Raw genomic sequence first — 18,359 nt, 5'->3', positions numbered from 1 at the left:
AATTCAGAGTCAAAATTATGGGGAAATGTTACAGAAGATTGGACTTTTAGAAACAAAAATATAGCACTAAGCACTTACGATGTGCCAGTTATAAAAGAAACAAAAACTGAAGAAATCAATGATTTTGAATCAATAAATCTGCCTTTTCAGGAAATTAATTTCTGTATAAGAGGTGTTAATCTCAAAAGTCAACATGTTCCTAACAACCAGGACAACTAGGCAACAGGAACAAGAAAGTGATTACATAAAACTGTCAAAATTTGATGGCAAAAGACTCACAGATTATACTGAATCCTTAGAAAGGAAGAGCATACGAGGTCACTATAACCTGTGGCTTTATAAAAATATTAAGCCTAAAATTTTAGAACTAGGCAGAATTTGGAAGATCCGGTCAGGAACAAAGGAATTAACGTATTATTTGGTACTTAGGATAAATGAATGGACATTACTCTTAGCTACTCTAAATCTTAAATGTGTTAAACTTTTTAAAACCTAAAGTGTATTTTTTACTAAATTAAAAAAACAAGGCCAGGTGGAGTGCTACATGCCTGCAGTCCCAGCACTTTCGGAGGCCAAGGTGGGATGACTGCATGAGCCCAGTTCAAGACCAGTCTGGGCAGCATAGTGAGACCCCATTTCTACCCCCAAAGAAGGTAGATAAAACTAGTCAGGCCTGGTAGTGTGTGCCTGTAGTCCCAGCTACGCTGGAGGCTTAGGCAGGAGGATCACTTAAGCCCAGGAGTTGGAGGCTGCAGTGGACTATAGATGGTGACACTGCACCCCAGCCTGGGTGACAGAGACCCCCCCCATCTCAAAAAAAAAAAAAAAAGACAGTTTACTAACAGTGGGATAAACTGTTATATTTTACATGAATTATTTAAGACAAAAACAATTCACATAACTCTCTTAAAAATAAAAATATGGCTGGGCACAGTGGCTCATGCTTATAATCCCAGCACTTTGGACAGCCAAGGTAGAAGGATCACTTGAGACCAGGAGTTCGAGACCAGTCCAGGCAACACAGTAACACCCCTTGTCTACAGAAAAAATTAGCGAGGCATGGTGGTGCATGCCTGAAGTTCCAGCTACTTGGGAAGCTGAGGTGGGAGGATCACCTGAGTCCAGGAGGTCGAGACTGTGGTGAACCATGCTCATGCCACCGCACTTCAGCCCAGGCAATAGAATAAGACTCTGTTTCAAAACAAAACAAAAAAACCCACTTTGGAAGGTCAAGGCAGGAAGATCGCTTGAGCCTAAGAGTTTGAGACCAGCACAGGCAACATAGTGAGACCCTGTCTCTAAAAATAAATAAATAAATTTTAAAAGTTTGGAAACTTTATAGTATATATTTTAAAAAGTCGTAGGACTCCTTTTTTTTTCCCCCCGAGACAGAGTCTTGCTCTGTCACCCAGTGGCGTGATCTCTGCCTCCTGGTATAAGCGATTCTTGTGCCTCAGCCACCAGAGTATCTGGGATTACAGGTACCCGCCACCATGCCTGGCTAATTTTGTATTTTTAGTAGAGATGGGGATTCGCCATGTTTGCCAGGCTGGTCTCGAACTCCTGACCTCAGGTGATCCGCCTGCCTCAGCCTCCCAAAGTGCTGGAATTCCAGGCATGTGCCACCTCACTTGGCCATAGAACTCTTTTTCTTATTTCAAAAAATTACCTATTAGGAAATGCAGCCAAATCCTAGGAATAGAATTATTTTCTAGGCATATTTACTACTTTCCATGTTACCATATAGGAAATCACTTATTTAAAAGAACTTACTAGATTTGAAACATAAAAAAAAATAATTTTATTGTTAACATAGGGCTTTTTTTTTTTTTTTTTTGAGACAGAGTCTCAACTCTGTCACGCCCAGGCTATAGTGCAGTGGCGTGATCCTGGCTCACTGCAATCTCCGCCTCCTGGGTTCAAGAGATTCTCCTGCCTCAGCCTCCTGAGTAGCTGGGACCACAGGGGCGTGACACCACACCCAGGTAATTTTTTGTAGAGACAGGGTTTCACCATGCAGCCCAGGATGGTCTCAAACTCCTGAGCTCAAGTGATCTGCCTGCTCTGGCTTCCCAAAGTGCCAGGATTACAGTTGTGAGCCACCATGCCCAGCCAACATAGAGCACTTAATGCAATAGGAAAAGATAAGAAACCCCCTAGTAGGAAAAAAATGCTAAAAATATATACAGGGAATTAACATAAGAAATATGAATGACATTATAATGAGTATAAGAATGGTACAAATGTACTAAAGTAAAAATTTTTAGTTTAAAATGAGACCTCATTTTCTGCTTACAATCGTCAAAAAGATAAATTATTTTTATAGACAAATCTTAAGAAAGGTTTGTTTTCTTAGTAATGGTAAAGAGAATGGTACTTAGAGATCACCATTTTCACTAAATTTACTTCTTTTAGTATAACAGGAAATACATATAAAAATTCAATCCAGTACTTAAGTGTGAAGGTAACATATTAGTTACAACACAACATAGTAATTGGGTGGGAATGAGAATAAATTTGATTTTCTTAACTGGAAAATAACCTGGTATTAATAAACACTAAGAAAAACAATCTCATACTCAGGCACTGGTTGCAAATGAAAAGGACACAGGATGGGTGTATTCTCAATCTGTGAAGAAAATGTTCCTGAGTTTCGGCCTAGTTCTCCAGAATCACAAGATCCTCGGCAGGTAGTCTGGCCTCTGCAGGGAAGCTTCTTAGGCTGCACTTTAAGTGGAGAAAGCTTTCCTGCTTTCTGCAGGTCACCACCTCCAGGGTTTGGTGCATTCTGTATTGCACTGTCATTCCAAAAAGAAAACAAAATAAAGCCATTTAAAAGAGACAAAAATTAGCTCTTAAAAAAAATGCACACTAGCAACGCTATCTGGAAGTAACTGAATGATGTTTGAAGACTAATGTATCATTTAACTCAGGTTTCAAAGGCAAATCTCAGATTATATATATATGTGTATATATATGAAACAGGTCATTTAAATTTACAGAAATGAAAACATAATTCTAAGAGTCCAGTAAAATCACTTTCATATACTCTACTAATTCACATAACTTTTAGCAAGTACTGAAACAGATTTTTTCCCCCAACAACTTAAAAGAAATTTAGAGCTACAGTTTATCTCGAGGGCAAAATCTCTCTCATGGGCTATAATAAATTACAGTCTTATTCCACTACTCCAGGGAATGTTTTAAAAAAGTTAATTTATGGCAACAGAAATACATCTTCTCTAGTTTGGTCTTAGTCAAAGGGGCCTTATAAATACAAGATACTTATTTCAGTGGAAGGAAAATAGAGCTTTAGTGAGTTCAATGTTTTTAATCACCAAACAATTAAAAACATTTATGGCTCACATCTTTCGATTCTTTCTGAAATACAAGTAGGTTAAAAAACAAAAAGGAAACAAAGACTGAATTCAGAGGTTCACTCCAAAAAGCAGGTCCTAGGCGTATACATTTCTACCAAAAATGTCAGCAGAAATACACAAATATGAAAATAACTTTACACTCAGACTAATTCCAAAAAACCCCACCATTCCGAACTTTTCACCAGTTTTAGCTTTTATATACTAGCCAATACTAAATTTAGCATACTTTTCTCTGCCATAAATTATCTCTATTCCTTTTCCTCTACACGACACATTTCCAGTCAGTTAACTTGCATGGCTGTCTATAAATATCTGTATTGACGCACCATTTACTGAAGTCAATTTGTAAAGAATGGTCAACTGTAAGATCTGTTGGACAAGCAGGATGGACTTTCTTAGGATCACCTCCAAGAGTTTTCACTGCCTCCCTCATAGCAGCAAAATCCACCATTGCCGGTATTCCACTAAAAAGTAAAGAATGGTCAAATTATAGTCCAAATTGTTTTTTATACATGCTTAATAAATGATAAATATAAACTTTTTCATTTTCACATTTTAAAAGTATCCCTGTCTAGTTTACATTCATTTTTCATAATGTAATTATCTAAATTTAGGATATCCTGGTTTAATGGGAATTAACATTAAACATTATCTAAGAACTGAATTACTTGGGCAAATGTGCCAAAAATAGTAAGAGATAATTTTTGGAGGCATAAGTGAACTTCAAGGAAACTGCCTGTGAAACTCTCTTTCGCCATCTATTTTTTTTGATGCACCTTCCCCTTTTCCTAGTTCCACCCCCTTCTGCCTAGTGCCTTCATGTTACCCCAAAGCTATCCACAGTAGCTTTTGCCATTTTACATTCATCCCCCATCTATCCAGCCAACTATATAACAAGTATTATCAAATGCCTTCAGTGTGTTAGATACCAATGGTACAAGGCCAAGTCAGACATAGTTCTGGCTCTCAAAAAAACTTTAGGGAAGATAATGATTACAGAATAGTATCGTTAAGTACTATAATAGCTGCATAAAATAACAGCCTGAGTCCAGGAGGTCGATGCTGCAGTGAACTATGATCACATCACTGCACTCCAGCCTAGGTGACAGAGTGTTGACTGTATCTCAAAATAAGATCAAGTTTTCAATATGTTAAGTTTGTAAAGCTATTGGCTATGTGGAAATCATAAGCAGGTAGTTAAGCAAAAGTAGTTTCTGAATAAATGGTGTAAGAAATACCATTTATTTCTTATGCGGCTATGTATTGCAAGTACTGTAATGGCAGCATACATAGGTTACAAAGAGCTGTGGCACACAAACCAGATTTGAGTGGGTGGGTGAAGAGGATGTTCTAGCTAACCCCTATGCCTCTTTCAAAACTCAGCTCAAGGTTAACTCTTCCAATAAATAATCCCTGGACACCCAGATCAGGCAAAATCTTTCAGAGTATGGTAAAGGCTCTGGATTTTGTTTTAAGTGTGATGGAAGCCAGCTGGTATATGGAGGGATAATATGATTTGATTAACATTTGTAACCAAGTCACTCCATCTACTGTGTAAAGAACAGACTATTGATTGCAAGTGTGACAGCAAGGATACCAGTTAAGAGACTACTGCAGTTATAGTCCAGGTTAAGAGAGAATGGGACTAGAACCACAACGACAGTGATAGAGGTGGAAAGAAATAACTGGACACAAGATATATTTCAAAAGTAGCACTTACAAGAGCTTGCTGATAGACTGGTTAGAGGGTATTAAAGAAAGAGAAAAATCAAGGCTAACTCCTAGATTTGAAGCCTAAACAAATGGGAGTGTATGGTGCCATTTACTATAACAGAAAAGACTTAGAAAGAAATATGTGAGTTGAGATAGACAATCAAAAAATCAAGTTTTGATGGCTGGGTATGGTGGCTCATGCCTGTAATCCCAGAGCTTTGGGAGGCAGAGGCAGGAGGATCGCTTGAGCCCAGGAGGTTGAGGCTGCAGTGAACTATGATTGCATTATTGCACTCTGGCCTAGGTGACAGAGTGAGGCTCTACCTCAAAATAAAATCAAGTTTTCAATATGTTAAGTTTGAGAAACCTATTGGTTACATAGAGATCATAAGAAGGCAGTTAAGCAAAAGGAGTTTTTGAATAAATGGTATACAAAACAGGTGCCTAATTTTTAATGAATTGCTTCAGTTTAGAAATGGCAAAATTTTTAAGTTTATAAACTAACCTTAAAATTAAACAAAACAAAACAAAACAAAACAAAACAAAAAAACAGAGCCATCCATCAGGGAGTCTGAATTTTTATTTTTTTTCTATTTTTAGAGACAGGGTCTTGCACTGTCACCCAGGCTGGAGTGCAGTGGTGGGATCACAGCTCACTGCAGCCTCAACCTCCTGGGTTCAACTAATCCTCTCACCTTAGCTTCCAGAGTAGCTGGGACTACAGGCATGCACCACTATATTCAGCTAATTTTTAAATTTTTTTTTTGTACAGACAGGGTCTCACTATGTTACCCACACTGATTGCAAACTCCTGGGTTCAAGTGATCTTCCTGCCTTGGCCTCCCAAAGTGCTGGGATTACAGGTGTGAACAACCACACCCAGCCAAGAGTCTCAATTTTAAAAAGGAAACACATTCTAAGAGTTCATTTATGAAAAACCCACTACTTACGTAAAATCTTGAAGAAGAACACGGGCAGGGAAAAAGGGCACTTCAACATTGCTTTGTTTGGTTTTCCAGTCTAAAATGTTCATAACATCTTCCTTCTTCATTAAAAAGCCATCACAATTTCGTACAGCAGCTTCCAATAAGACCCGTATTGAATAAGGCAGAACATCTGATTCAATAAAATATTACGATTAATAAGCAAACAGTCATACCTATATATTATTTTAAAAATGCCATAGCAAAAAGTTAGATAAAGACAAAAATGCAGGTTTCTCAATTTAAACAGTTCATTTTTAATCTAACAAACTAGAGTATAACATCGTTCATGTTAACATCAGGTGTTTTGTAACTGACTTTCCTGTACATAACCTCAAAGCCCTGAAAAAAACAGAGATAAAAACCTTCATACAAGAGTTACATTAATTTAGGAATATCATACTGCAACCATGACAAATACTTGACATTCAAGGAATTCACAGAAAAACTAAAAAGCAGAGAATATCAGAATTGAATTGAATAATGTAGACATCCCCTAGTATGGCAAAAAGAAAATGATTAAATTGTATAAAGTCTTTAATAAATTTAAATTATTTCCATCAAAAATGATTAAAGTTTAAAAGTAAACTGGAATGCCTGAGTGAGTAAAATTCATTTCACAAAAACTTTGATTCACTCTTAATTACTTTAAGGACACAACTGAGAAAGTGATTTCAATATCTTTAAATTTTCAATCATATTAAATTCTCACACCAGATTGTGCCACACAAAAGTGTTTCCTTAGGATTTAAAGAGAAGACTGAATTAATATGGGGTTAGTTGAATAAATCACTGTAATTCACACAATGGATTACCATGCAGCTATTTAAAGGAGTGAAGTTACATGCTGATAAAGAGTGAGCTCCAGAATGTATCATTAAGAGAAAAAGCAGGACAGAACAGTGTTTATAGTATGCTAACTTTCCTGTAAGAAAGAGAGTTTAAAAATATACCCATAATATATTATTTTAAAATAATTAAACATAAGATCATCAAATGTGTATTATGATAAATATAATCTTAAAAATACATCAGCATGTGTATTTTAATAAAAAGACACAATGAAAGGATAAACGAAAAAACTAAGCATATATCTCACACAGCATTTCCACTTACTTCCTTATTGGGAGTACCTTCTTGGTACTAAGTACAAAAAGAATCACAAGAAAGAAAAGTTATTCAGTCATTAGTGCTGCTATTCACAGACTGTGATTTGTGTAACAAGCAGCAAGCAAAAAAGTACTTTTTGTTACTGTGGTTTCAAGAACATACAAGTTTAAAATCAGAGTAGCTAATGAGAGCTAAAGTAACATGAAGTTTTTTTTTTGTTATTTCACAGGAGCATTTGCATTTTGGGAATGAAATAGTTAAACCCGAAGTCTTGGAGAATATGCTAACTGTTCACTGGGTGGGGTGGAGGGGGGCGAGGAGGAGGAAGTATACAGAGAGAAGACTTCTGTGCCTGTTGAGTTACATTAGTTCAGATCGTCTAACCATTGTTCTATATATGTAATTTAGTTAATACTGTTGTGTTTGAAGTATACAAAACTCCTAATGCTCAAAGTATGTTAAAAGTAGAGGCAGTAAAATAATCCGTTTTTAAACATCCTTTTTTTTAGGAAGACCTGTCTTCTGGGAGTGGTATTTGTTAACCTACCTCTTAGAGCTAGATATAGTACTGTACGTAGTCACTGAAATGATAGAAGAGGGAAAAGGGGTGAAGGGTGAGGCTCTCTGCCAGTGTCTCCATATCCAGAGGACAGGTTTTAGATATTAACCACAGGTCTCTATGTGCATTTTTGGTAAAACATCTGTGTATTGTGAACAAAGTTCAATCTTTATTTTGCAACATCTAAGCTTTATAGATGTCCTGAGGTGACAATGTATGATAAAAAGCAGAGCTAGTGAGTTAGCCAATTTGTAAATATCTTGGTATAATTGATAGAAAAGATGCATCTTGAACACAGAACTGTTAAACCACCTAGGTAGTGTATATCAGGACTTATTCAATAGGTTGGCAGCTGAAGGGCAGAAGGTAGCTTTGGGGTTCTCAACTAACAGTTCATGATATATGAAAAAGCATGATACATACTGTATGATCTCAATCACATAAAATTGGATGTCATGTATATACACACACAAGACCTAGAAGGGCATGTCAAACTGCTTATGATTGTGGATGACTTTGTTCCTCATTTCTTGTGTTTTTCAGTTTCCAATAGCGCATGTTAATTTTTTTTTTAATGAAGCTTATTTTTAAAATCTGGGGAAAAAAGTCACAGTAGCCAAGTTAAAGAAAAAAAAAAGTCCTTACATTTCAATTATAAACATGGATATGAACTTATGATTTATTTTTCTCTTCCTAAAGAATAGGTGTTTCCTAGCTCTGTCACTGAAAATGCCCAGAGTAACAACAACCCAACAGTAACAAACCCTTAATAACTGTTTGTTTTTTCTAAATACTATTTCCTAAACACACACAACAGAACACTTTTTCAGAGAAATGACTGATTCTAGTCTGGAGAAGAATTTGTACAAAATGAGCCTGGGATATCCAGTGTCCGAAACCAAAGAAGTTATCAAAGACTAATAGGGATACTAATGGGTCAATTTGAGCATCAAAATGAGTAATAACTATAATTCACCAAAATACATCAAATATATAAATAGCCCTTAGTTCATAATGACTCTTAACCTTTCATTGATCACCAATGAAAGTTGCTAGGGTATCAACTCATTACTCTGAAAACTGACAAAAGTGGAAAATCAATAGTTAACATTATCTTTCCTTACTTCAGGTAACCAAATAGAGAAAAGTACTTTGTTATAGAAGAATTACAGCTAGTAAATGTGGAAGAAATGATGTTATTTGAAAGATCACCAATGTGCAATACCTAATGAAATAATGGATCTAGATAATGGTCACAAATAGGCGCTAAAATCATTAGGATTTATGTGGATGGGGAACTTGCAAGCTGATAACACTCATACCTACTTAGCATCACCAAAAGTAAGAGATCAGAGATATTATTTGCCTCCTGATGAAACAAAAACTACATGTACCAACTAAGAAGTGTTCTTGCAAAAACAAGGATGTAAATAAACCTGAATCTAATTAAACCTCTAGCTCTAACTCCCAGTTAACCGGAAACATGGGGGATAGTAGGGAAGTATGAAACCCCAAAGAACCTATCAGTCAAATCTAGAATGTGGGACATTCTATAGAATAAAGAACCTAGGTTTTTCAACACAAAAATGGCATGAAAAAAGAGGAGAGGAGGACTATTACAGATTAAAAGAGACAAAAGACATAACAACCAAATACTATGTGTTGGCCCTATTTGGATACTGTTTCAACGAACCAAATGTAAAAATGTATTTTTGAGACAACCAGAAAAATCTGAATATGAACTCAGTTTTAGATTTTATTAAGTGGATGGGCTCAGTGGCTCACCACCTGTAATACCAACATTTCAGGAGGCCAAGGCAGGTGCATCACTTGAGGTCAAGAGTTACAGACCAGCCTGACCAACATGGCGAAACCCCATCTCTACTAAAAATACAAAAATGAGCCAGGCATGATGGCATGCGCCTATAATCCAAGGTATTCAGGAGACTGAGGCTCAAGAGTTGCTTGAACCCGGGAAGCGGATTCTACACTGAATTCTACAAGCGGACACCTTGCCACTGCACTCCAGCCTGGGCAACAGAGTGAGACTGCGTCTCCAAAAAAAAAAAAAACAACAAAAACCCGATTATATTAAGGGATTACTTAATTTTGTTAGGAATAACAATGGCACTGTGATTTTTTAAAAGTCCTTTTATTTATCAGCTACGTATATGGAAGAATACAGGTTAAAAAACGGTGAAATATATGAAACAAAAGATTGGCAAAATGCTGATAAATGGCTGACAACTACGTGGTGGGTTATAAGACTGTTCTCACCCTACTTTTTTTTCCCGATTAAGAATATACTTATTGGCCAGGTATGGTGATGCATACCTGTAATCCCTGCACTTTGAAAGGCCAAGGAGGGAGGATTGCTTGAGTTCAGGAGATCAAGACTAGCCTGGTCAACATGGTGGAAACCCCATCTCTGCTAAAAATACAAAAAACTAGCCAGGTGTCCTGGCGCGCCGGTATGGCTCCAGCAACTTGGGAGGCTGAGACAGGAGAATCACCTGAGCATGGGAAGTCAAGGCTGATCCTGCCACTGCACTCCAGCCTGGGCAATGGGAGTGAGACCCTGTCTCAAAAAACAACAACAAAATGAATATATTTATTCACTTTTCTAGTATGTTCCAGCACTAGGTGAACAAATGAGATGTGGTATCTGCTCTTACGAAGCTGGAGCCTACTGGGAGATTCGGACCATAAACAAGTAAACAAACAAATACTTAGAAACAGTAGGTGCTATGAGGGAAGTGAGTAGGGTTCAGGACAGAAGATAACACCCTTAGATGGGGTGAGTGGTGAAGGCACCTCTGCGAAACTGTGATGACCAGCTGGGAGTGGTGGCTGCTGCTTGTAATCCTAGCATGTAATCCTTTGGGAGGCGAGGCTGGAGGATCATTTGAAGTTAGGAGTTTGAGACTAGCCTGGCCAACATAATGATAGGCTTAATTTTTTTTAGAGCAGTTGTAGGTTCACAGCAAAACTGAGAGGAAGGTATAGATACTTCCCATATACCCGCTACCCCACACATACATAGCCTCCCACACTATCAACATTTCCCACCAGAGCTGTACATTTTTTACCATCGAACCTATATCAACATATCACAATCACCCCAACTCCAGTTTACATTAGGGTTTACTCTGTGTTGTATATCGCCCTACTTTCATGTTTGAAATTTTTCACACACACAGACTCATAAAACTGTATGTAAAGTAGAAAAAGGACTACAGTATCCTTTTTGAATACTAGATTCAAAGCCTGTATTTACCACAGGTATGACCTCTGGAAAGTGACTAAGTTAATACATTTTCTCACTAAAATGGGACTGTCAGCTACCTAACAGAGATGTGAAGAATATCTTTCCTACCTCATCTATCCAGTTGGTACATGTAAAGCTCTCAAAGTACAATAAATAGTTGGCATTTAACCAGTATTAGTTTCCATCTTTACTTCAATCAGAAACATAAAAAGTCCCCCAAGCCAAGGGGAATTACAGGGTAAAATTTTTTTTAATAGAACATTTGGAGATAATGAGAAGGCAAATATTATCACAGAAATTATATACAAGATTAACCTTTTATTTAGATAATTATTATGGAAAAACAATCTCAGGAATATTTTTTGTTTATAAAAGTTATAAACCCACTAGAAAAAAAAGTGATAGGGAGAGGCAAAGTCAACAAAATTTTGAAAAACAGAGTATTACTAGATGGATGACTAGTAATGGATTGAGCAGAATAGAGGAGAGACAGCTGAAATTTATAAATGTCTACATGGGGGAAAAGTAAGCAGAAACAAAGTTTAGGAAATCAGGATTGCCTGGGATTTCTTAGGAGGAGTGTCAAAAGCTAGGAGACAATGGAACAATGCCTTCAAAATTCCAAATGAAAATAATTTCCAACCAAGAAACTTTTACACAGGAAAACTATCAATCAAGCAAGGTCTCAAAAATGTATTTCTCAGGCATCCTTTCTTAGGAAGCTAGTGGAGGACATGCTCTATAAAACCAGAGTAAACAAAAAATAGAAAACCACTAAATCTTAGAAAGTCTCCAAAACAAAGAGAGCGCAGACTCTTCTACGACAACGGCTATGCAAGCTACAATGCAATCAGTCCCAGATGGACCAGAAGATGAAGTCCAGATAAGATGTCACCAACAGAAGAAAAAAAAAATAACCCATAGATTACACGATTATACCAAGAGGAGGAATTTAGTTCTTTTGGAGAGTTCAGAGATGATTTATTCATAACGACATAGAATACTAAGCAACCAAAAAAGGCAATCCATTAATCCCAGGAAAAATACAAAGTTATATGAGAAATAAGATACAATCATCATTTACTACATGCACTAAGAACATTTATAGTCACAATAACATAAATGCTGAACATTGACTCCAACCAAAAATTATGAGTTGCATAAATACACAGAAGAAGTGTCAAATTACCATTTTCACAGTACAAAACTACTAAAGTCTAAGACTGGAAAATCAAGAAACAGTAGTATAAGAAGGGCAATTTAACAACATGGAGGAAATTACCAGAAGAAACAGTCAAGGGAATTGAAAATAGTACTCTCTGGGGAGTAGAAATTGGGGACACGGCAAAAGGCTACTGTTTTAGTTATAATTAAACAAGTAGGGTTTTAAAAAATTCTTATTCAAAAATTAAAAAGCAATTATCAAGAGTGCTATGAGAAAACACTAATCACAAATGTGTTTTATTTTTTTGAGACAAGGCCTTGCTCTGTTGCCCAAGCTAGAGTGCAGTGGCACGATCATGACTCACTGTGCCCTTGACCTCCCGGGCTCAGGCAATCCTCTCACCTCAGCCTTCAGAGTAACTGAGCTACAGGCATACACCACTATGCCCAGCTTATCTGTGTAATTTTTTTTTTGTAGAGATGGGGTTTCGCCATGTTGCCCAGGGAGTTCTCAAACTCCTGGGCTCAAGCAATCCTCCCACCTTGGCCTCCCAAAGTACTGGGATTACAGGCATAAGCCACCACACCTGGCCCCACAAATGTTAACTCAACATTTTGTCATGAAGAAGCACCAACGATCTCAAATTTGTCTAAATTTGCAAAAGTAAAGACTAGAGACCTACTGCCAGGGAAGATGCAAATGAATAAATATACCACTCTCTCTGAAAACAAAAACAAAATGTCTTATTTCTCCCTGTGGTAGCCAATCTCCAAGATGATACCAATAATACTTGCCTTCTGATAGTCATGCTCTCATATAATCTGTACTGAAATCAGTTCTGCTTGTCTGACTCAATAGAGTATGGCAGAGATGACAGAGTGTGTCTGCCAAAGCTGGGCTATAAAAGTATTTTGGCTTCAGCCTTCCTCCCTTAGATCACTCGGTGAAAAGTCAGCAGCCTATTATGAGACTATTGAGCAGCACTGAGGAGAGGCCCATATGGAAAAGAACTGAAGCCTCTCCATCATCAGGAAGCGCCAGGCTGTCAGCCATGTGAGTGAGGCCTTGGGCCACGACTATTCAACTAAGCCACTGCAAATTCCCGACCTACAGAAATTGTGACTGTCATAAATGTTTATTGTTGCTTTTCATTTAATTTGTTATGCAATAGATAACAAATATGCTTTTCTTCCTCAACTTTTCCAACAATAACATCTGCAGTTGTTTATTTAAGACTAAGGGGCAGATACAGAGGTACTTTATATAAATTATTCCATTTAACCCTTAAAGTACACCTACAGGTAGATATTCCAGTAGAAGAGTTATAACAAGAGAGTAAACCAGCAGATGTGAAAAATGAACACATGCTCCGGTTTTTTTCTTTTTAATAGAAATGGATCTCCCTGTGTTGCCCAGGTTGGCCTCCCAACTTCTGGCCTCAAGCAATCCTCCAGCCTTGGCCTTTCAAAGTGCTGGGATTAAAGGCAGGAGACACCATGTCCAGCCTTGGTTTGCTTTTTCAACAATATTAATTCCACATCCCCACTTTCAAACAAGTATAAAGTTCAGGAAGGCCCATTTATTCCTTCTTCCTTCCTTCTCTCACCATCTCACCTCTACATACGCTCTTATGCTCCAACTATACCATCTTGCAAGTTCCCTAAACTTCAGAACCTCTCTGATCCCCACTCTTACCACACCTGTTCTTCAATACTGTGGGGACTTTCTCCTTACTCGTAGGCACCAGCCTATCCACGCTTTCCTTACTTATGCAGTTAGGGTCAACGTGGTTCAATCTCTCATCCCCAAACCCTACATTAATCCTCTTTGTTCTTTTACCCCATTTGCTCAAGAAAACACCAATCCTGTTCTTTTTTCACCCCACTCCCGCAGTTGGTCCACTCCACATCACCTCCCTGCTTAAGCACTATTCTCTTTTTTAAAACTATAATTCATCCTTTCCAAGTGTATGATTTAGTGATTTTTGTAACGTTAAGTTTACCAACTTGTACAATCAACATCATAGATCAGTTTTAGAACATTCTGATCATCTCAACAGATCTCTCATGCCTATTTACTGTTAATTCCTCTCCCCCTCCTCTCTAACCCAAGAAACCACCAATCTACTTTTTGCCTTTCCTGTGCATTTCATATGAATGGAATCATAAAATAAGTCTCTTACGTCTGTATTTTTTTTTTTTGAGGCGGAGTCTCGCTCTGTCGCCTGGACTGGAGTGCAGTGGCCGGATCTCAGCTCACTGCAAGCTCCGCCTCCCGGGTTTACGCCATTCTCCTGCCTCAGCCTCCCGAGTAAATGGGACTACAGGCGCCCGCCACCTCGCCCGGCTAGTTTTTGTATTTTTAGTAGAGACGGGGTTTCACTGTGTTAGCCAGGATGGCCTCGATCTCCTGACCTCGTGATCCGCCCGTCTCGGCCTCCCAAAGTGCTGGGATTACAGGCTTGAGCCACTGCGCCCGGCCACGTCTGTATTTTTTTCACTGAGCCTGCTTTCTACAGTTCACCCACATTGTAGCAGGTATCTATAGTCAATTTCTTTTTACTGCTGAATAGTATTCCATTGTATACCAAAGTTTTGCCTATTCATTCACCCACTGCAGGACATTTAGGTTGGTTTCAACTTTCGGCTATGAATAATGCTGCTAAGATCATTTGAAAATCTTTGTGTAATAAGCGTTTTCATTTTTCTTGGATAGATACTTAGGAATTCAATTGCTGGGCCACATGGTATATTTATGTTTAACTTTTTAACAAACTGCCAAATTGTTTCCCAAAGTGGTTGCACTATTTTACATTCCCACTAGCAGAGTATGAGGCTTCCCATCTCTCCATATCCTCCCTAACATTTGTCATTGTCTGTCTTTTATACAGTACCCATTCTAACAGGTATGAATGGTAATTTGTTGTGGTTTTAAGTTTTATGTTGAGGAAGAACAATGAGGAAAAAATTCCTAAAACATCAACGCAGAGAAACTGGTACCCATGTAAATACATGATTATAACTTCAATCAGGTCTTCACTACTCACCCAGAAATCCTAATGTTTCTCTGATCTGCTTATTTTCCCACACGCCACATCAATTAATTCTTATCTTCATCCACTCTCCTTAAAATTTAATCTCTATCTTCCACAGGACCTACCCCCACTTCCTACCCCACTGATAAACATAAACTAACAGTTCCTACCTCTCAACTTCCTCCTACTATACCCACAAGCCTCACTGCCTCTGAATTCACCCTTTCACCAGTTAAGGGAGCTGCAGACTTCTTCCTCCTACTAAATGATAACTTCTCTATAGGAGTTTTGCATCCTATTTCCATTAACCATTTTAGGACCCAAGAGTCATCATTTCCTCTCTCCTTTTTTTGCAAACTGGTTTGCAATTCAATTGGTTTCTTCCCATCAATATTTAAACCACTCTTAGCCCCAACTGACAACAAAAGTACTGCTTTCTTCAAATTCTCTATATTTTCAGTGCCCACTTTCCTACCTTCCATTCACCTTAGCCCTAATCTATATGATTTCTATCCTTAAACACAAATGAAGCAGGCCTAGCTAAAGTCCCAACAGCCTTATAGCAATATTCAACAGAGCTATTAATTACCTCCTTTTTGAAACACTCTTTCTACTGGATTCCACAGCACCATCTTCCAGTTTTCTTTCTAACATATTGTTGGAAGACAATTTTCCATGTCTCCCATCTCACATTTCTTCAAGACTTGTGAACAGAGGCAATGACTGCCTTTGTTCCAGACTACTTTTTCAGAGATGTCTATATAGTGAATAGTCTTCAAATACACGACAGCATCTCGCTCTGGAGCAAAGAGCAGGCATGTTTACTACCCATTATAAAAGACTTGGGTTTCCTAAGCCACAGTTCCTTTTCTGTAACACAGCCCCTGTGTGTGCAGGTGTTACCTGGCCCTCTTCAACATTACCCTGTAGAAACTGGAGCTTGGGAAACCAACATAAATACTGGTAATAAGGATAATGCTTTGCTGTGAGTAATAAACTATCCATTGTCTCAGATTCAGGAGTCAGGTGCCTCCTGCCAACACACAGGAAACTACGTCAGGTTAATTTGTTAACTTTCAAGGAAGGTAAAATTTTAGATCCTCTATAGTTTTTTCATTTTTTAAAAATAGAGATAGAGGTCTATGTTGCCCAGGCTGGTCTCTAACTCCTGGGCTCAAGAGATCCTCCCGCCTCAGCCTTCCCAAGTGCTGAGATGACAGGCGTGAGTCACCATGTCAAGCCTTTATAGTTCTTAACACTTCTAGGTAGCCCTATTTTCCTTTCTAACCTCTACTCCTTTATCTGATCTTTAAATGTAGGAGTTCCTCAGAGTTCATATTGAGACTCACTTTTTTTCTTACTCTACACTGTTTCCTCCACGGAGTACAACTGCTCCTATGGCTTCAATTATCACTACATCTACACTAATAATTCCAAAATATTTTCTGTAGTCCAAGTCTGTCTTCTAAGCTCCAAAACCACATGCCTGGTTCCTCCCGAACATGTTTACTTTAATACTGGTATGTTCCCAAATTCACTAGTACCTAAACTTGAACTCAGTGACTTCCCTTCTGCCCCTTCCCCTTATCATCATCTCATCTTCCATTTCCTAGAGCAGTAAATAGCACCACACCACCATCCTTCCAGATGTTCATGCCAAAACAATGAGGCATCTTCCTCAATGCCTCTATCCCACATCTTTTTGTCTTCTATAAATATCACCATTAAATCTAGTCCAAATCACCACTACATCATCTCTCGCTTAGGTTCCTCAGGGGGTGCCTCCAACACCATACTGTGATTTTCAAAATGTGGTCCTAAACTGCTGATGCCTTAGCGGGACTCAAAGCAGGGGCACCAAATTGTACTACAGGTTGAGTATCCCTAATCCAAAATTCCAAAATCCACCAGGTGTGGTGGCTTACTCCTGTAATCCCAGCACTTTGGGAGGTCGAGGTGAGTGGATCACCTAAGGTCAGGAGTTTGAGACCAGCCTGACCAAGACGGCGAAACCCTGTCAGGCGCAGTGGCTCACGCCTGTAGTTCCAGCTGCTAGGGAGGCTGAGGCAGGAGAATCACTTGAACCCCGGAGGCAGAGGCTGCAGTGAGCCAAGATTGTGCCACTGCACTCCAGCCTGGGAGACTAGAGTGAAACCCCATCTTAAAAGAAGAAAAAAGAAAAAAATGCAGAGTGCTCCAATGAGCATTTCCTCTGAGCGTCGGTGCTCAAAAAGTTTCAGATTTCAGATTTTCAGATTAGGGATACTCAACCTGTAGTATTTGTATTGTTTATTATCACACAAAATACCAGTTTCACTTAAAAATGTCCCTAAGAAGCAGAAAAACTTAATTTTATTAAATCTCAACTGCTGAGGTCAAGTCTTAATATTCTGTGTGACAAAAATGAAATATATTTATACATTTCTACTCAATACCAAAGTACATCAGTTGCCTGCAGAAAAACTCTTGTATGATTGAGTTGCAAGCTAAAATTAAGCCATTTTTTTTCAAAGAACAGTTTTTCACTTGAAGGAACTGACAAATTATGGTTACTCAAATGTGTATATTTGGCAAAAAGTTTCTCAAAAGTGAATGAAGGCTCAGCACGGTGGCTCACACCTGTAATTCCAGCACTTTGGGAGGCCGAGGTGGGTGGATCATCTCAGGTCAGAAGTTTGAGACCAGCCCAACCAACACGATAAAACTCCGTCACTACTAAAAATACAAAAAATTAGCCAGGCGTAGTGGGTGGGCACCTGTAATTGCAGCTACTCGGGAGGCTGAGGCAGGAGAATCGCTTGAACCTAGGAGGTGGAGGTTGCAGTGAGCCAAGATTGTGCCACTGCACTCCAGCCTGGGCAACAGAGCAATATTTGAATGAAATAAACTTCTACCAGTCTGCTCATTACATTATTGGTCTTCGAGAAATAAGAGTTCATCAAGTTATGCAGAACTTCCAAATGTGGACACCATTACACTATATATTAAAACACACACACACACAAACACACACACAAATACATACAAATGTGTTAATATCACCACAGCCCTCTCAACATGGGAGCCGGAGTTCCTATATAGCTGTACGCTCTGAAGGCCTCCTGCCTGTGCCAGTACCTGGACTGGGGCACTCTCGTAAAGAAGGCC

The 18,359-nt window shown here is 38.5% G+C and overlaps 2 protein-coding genes across 3 annotated transcripts in view; both read right to left on the bottom strand.

Annotated features, from left to right (window-relative positions):
• LOC117070328 (A disintegrin and metalloproteinase with thrombospondin motifs 7-like) overlaps window positions 1–18,359 on the bottom strand; it is a 684,711-nt gene that overhangs the window by 454,847 nt on the left and 211,505 nt on the right.
• The window catches only part of IREB2 (iron responsive element binding protein 2), a 63,399-nt gene that overhangs the window by 32,975 nt on the left and 12,065 nt on the right, over window positions 1–18,359 (bottom strand). For both annotated transcript variants that reach the window (XM_033189265.1, XM_033189267.1), the window contains exons 3-5: window positions 6,044–6,209; window positions 3,707–3,844; window positions 2,580–2,798 (exon numbers count right to left, since the gene is read on the bottom strand). In XM_033189265.1, the coding sequence (XP_033045156.1) occupies window positions 2,580–2,798; window positions 3,707–3,844; window positions 6,044–6,209 (523 nt within the window). The remainder of the gene's footprint in view (window positions 1–2,579; window positions 2,799–3,706; window positions 3,845–6,043; window positions 6,210–18,359) is intronic.

This window comes from Trachypithecus francoisi, unplaced genomic scaffold (genome assembly GCF_009764315.1).
Source record: "Trachypithecus francoisi isolate TF-2019V2 unplaced genomic scaffold, Tfra_2.0 Lachesis_group3, whole genome shotgun sequence".
Taxonomy (NCBI): domain Eukaryota; kingdom Metazoa; phylum Chordata; class Mammalia; order Primates; family Cercopithecidae; genus Trachypithecus; species Trachypithecus francoisi.
The sequence above is the reverse complement of the archived record's forward strand: the minus strand, read 5'-3'. Positions and strand labels throughout refer to the sequence as shown.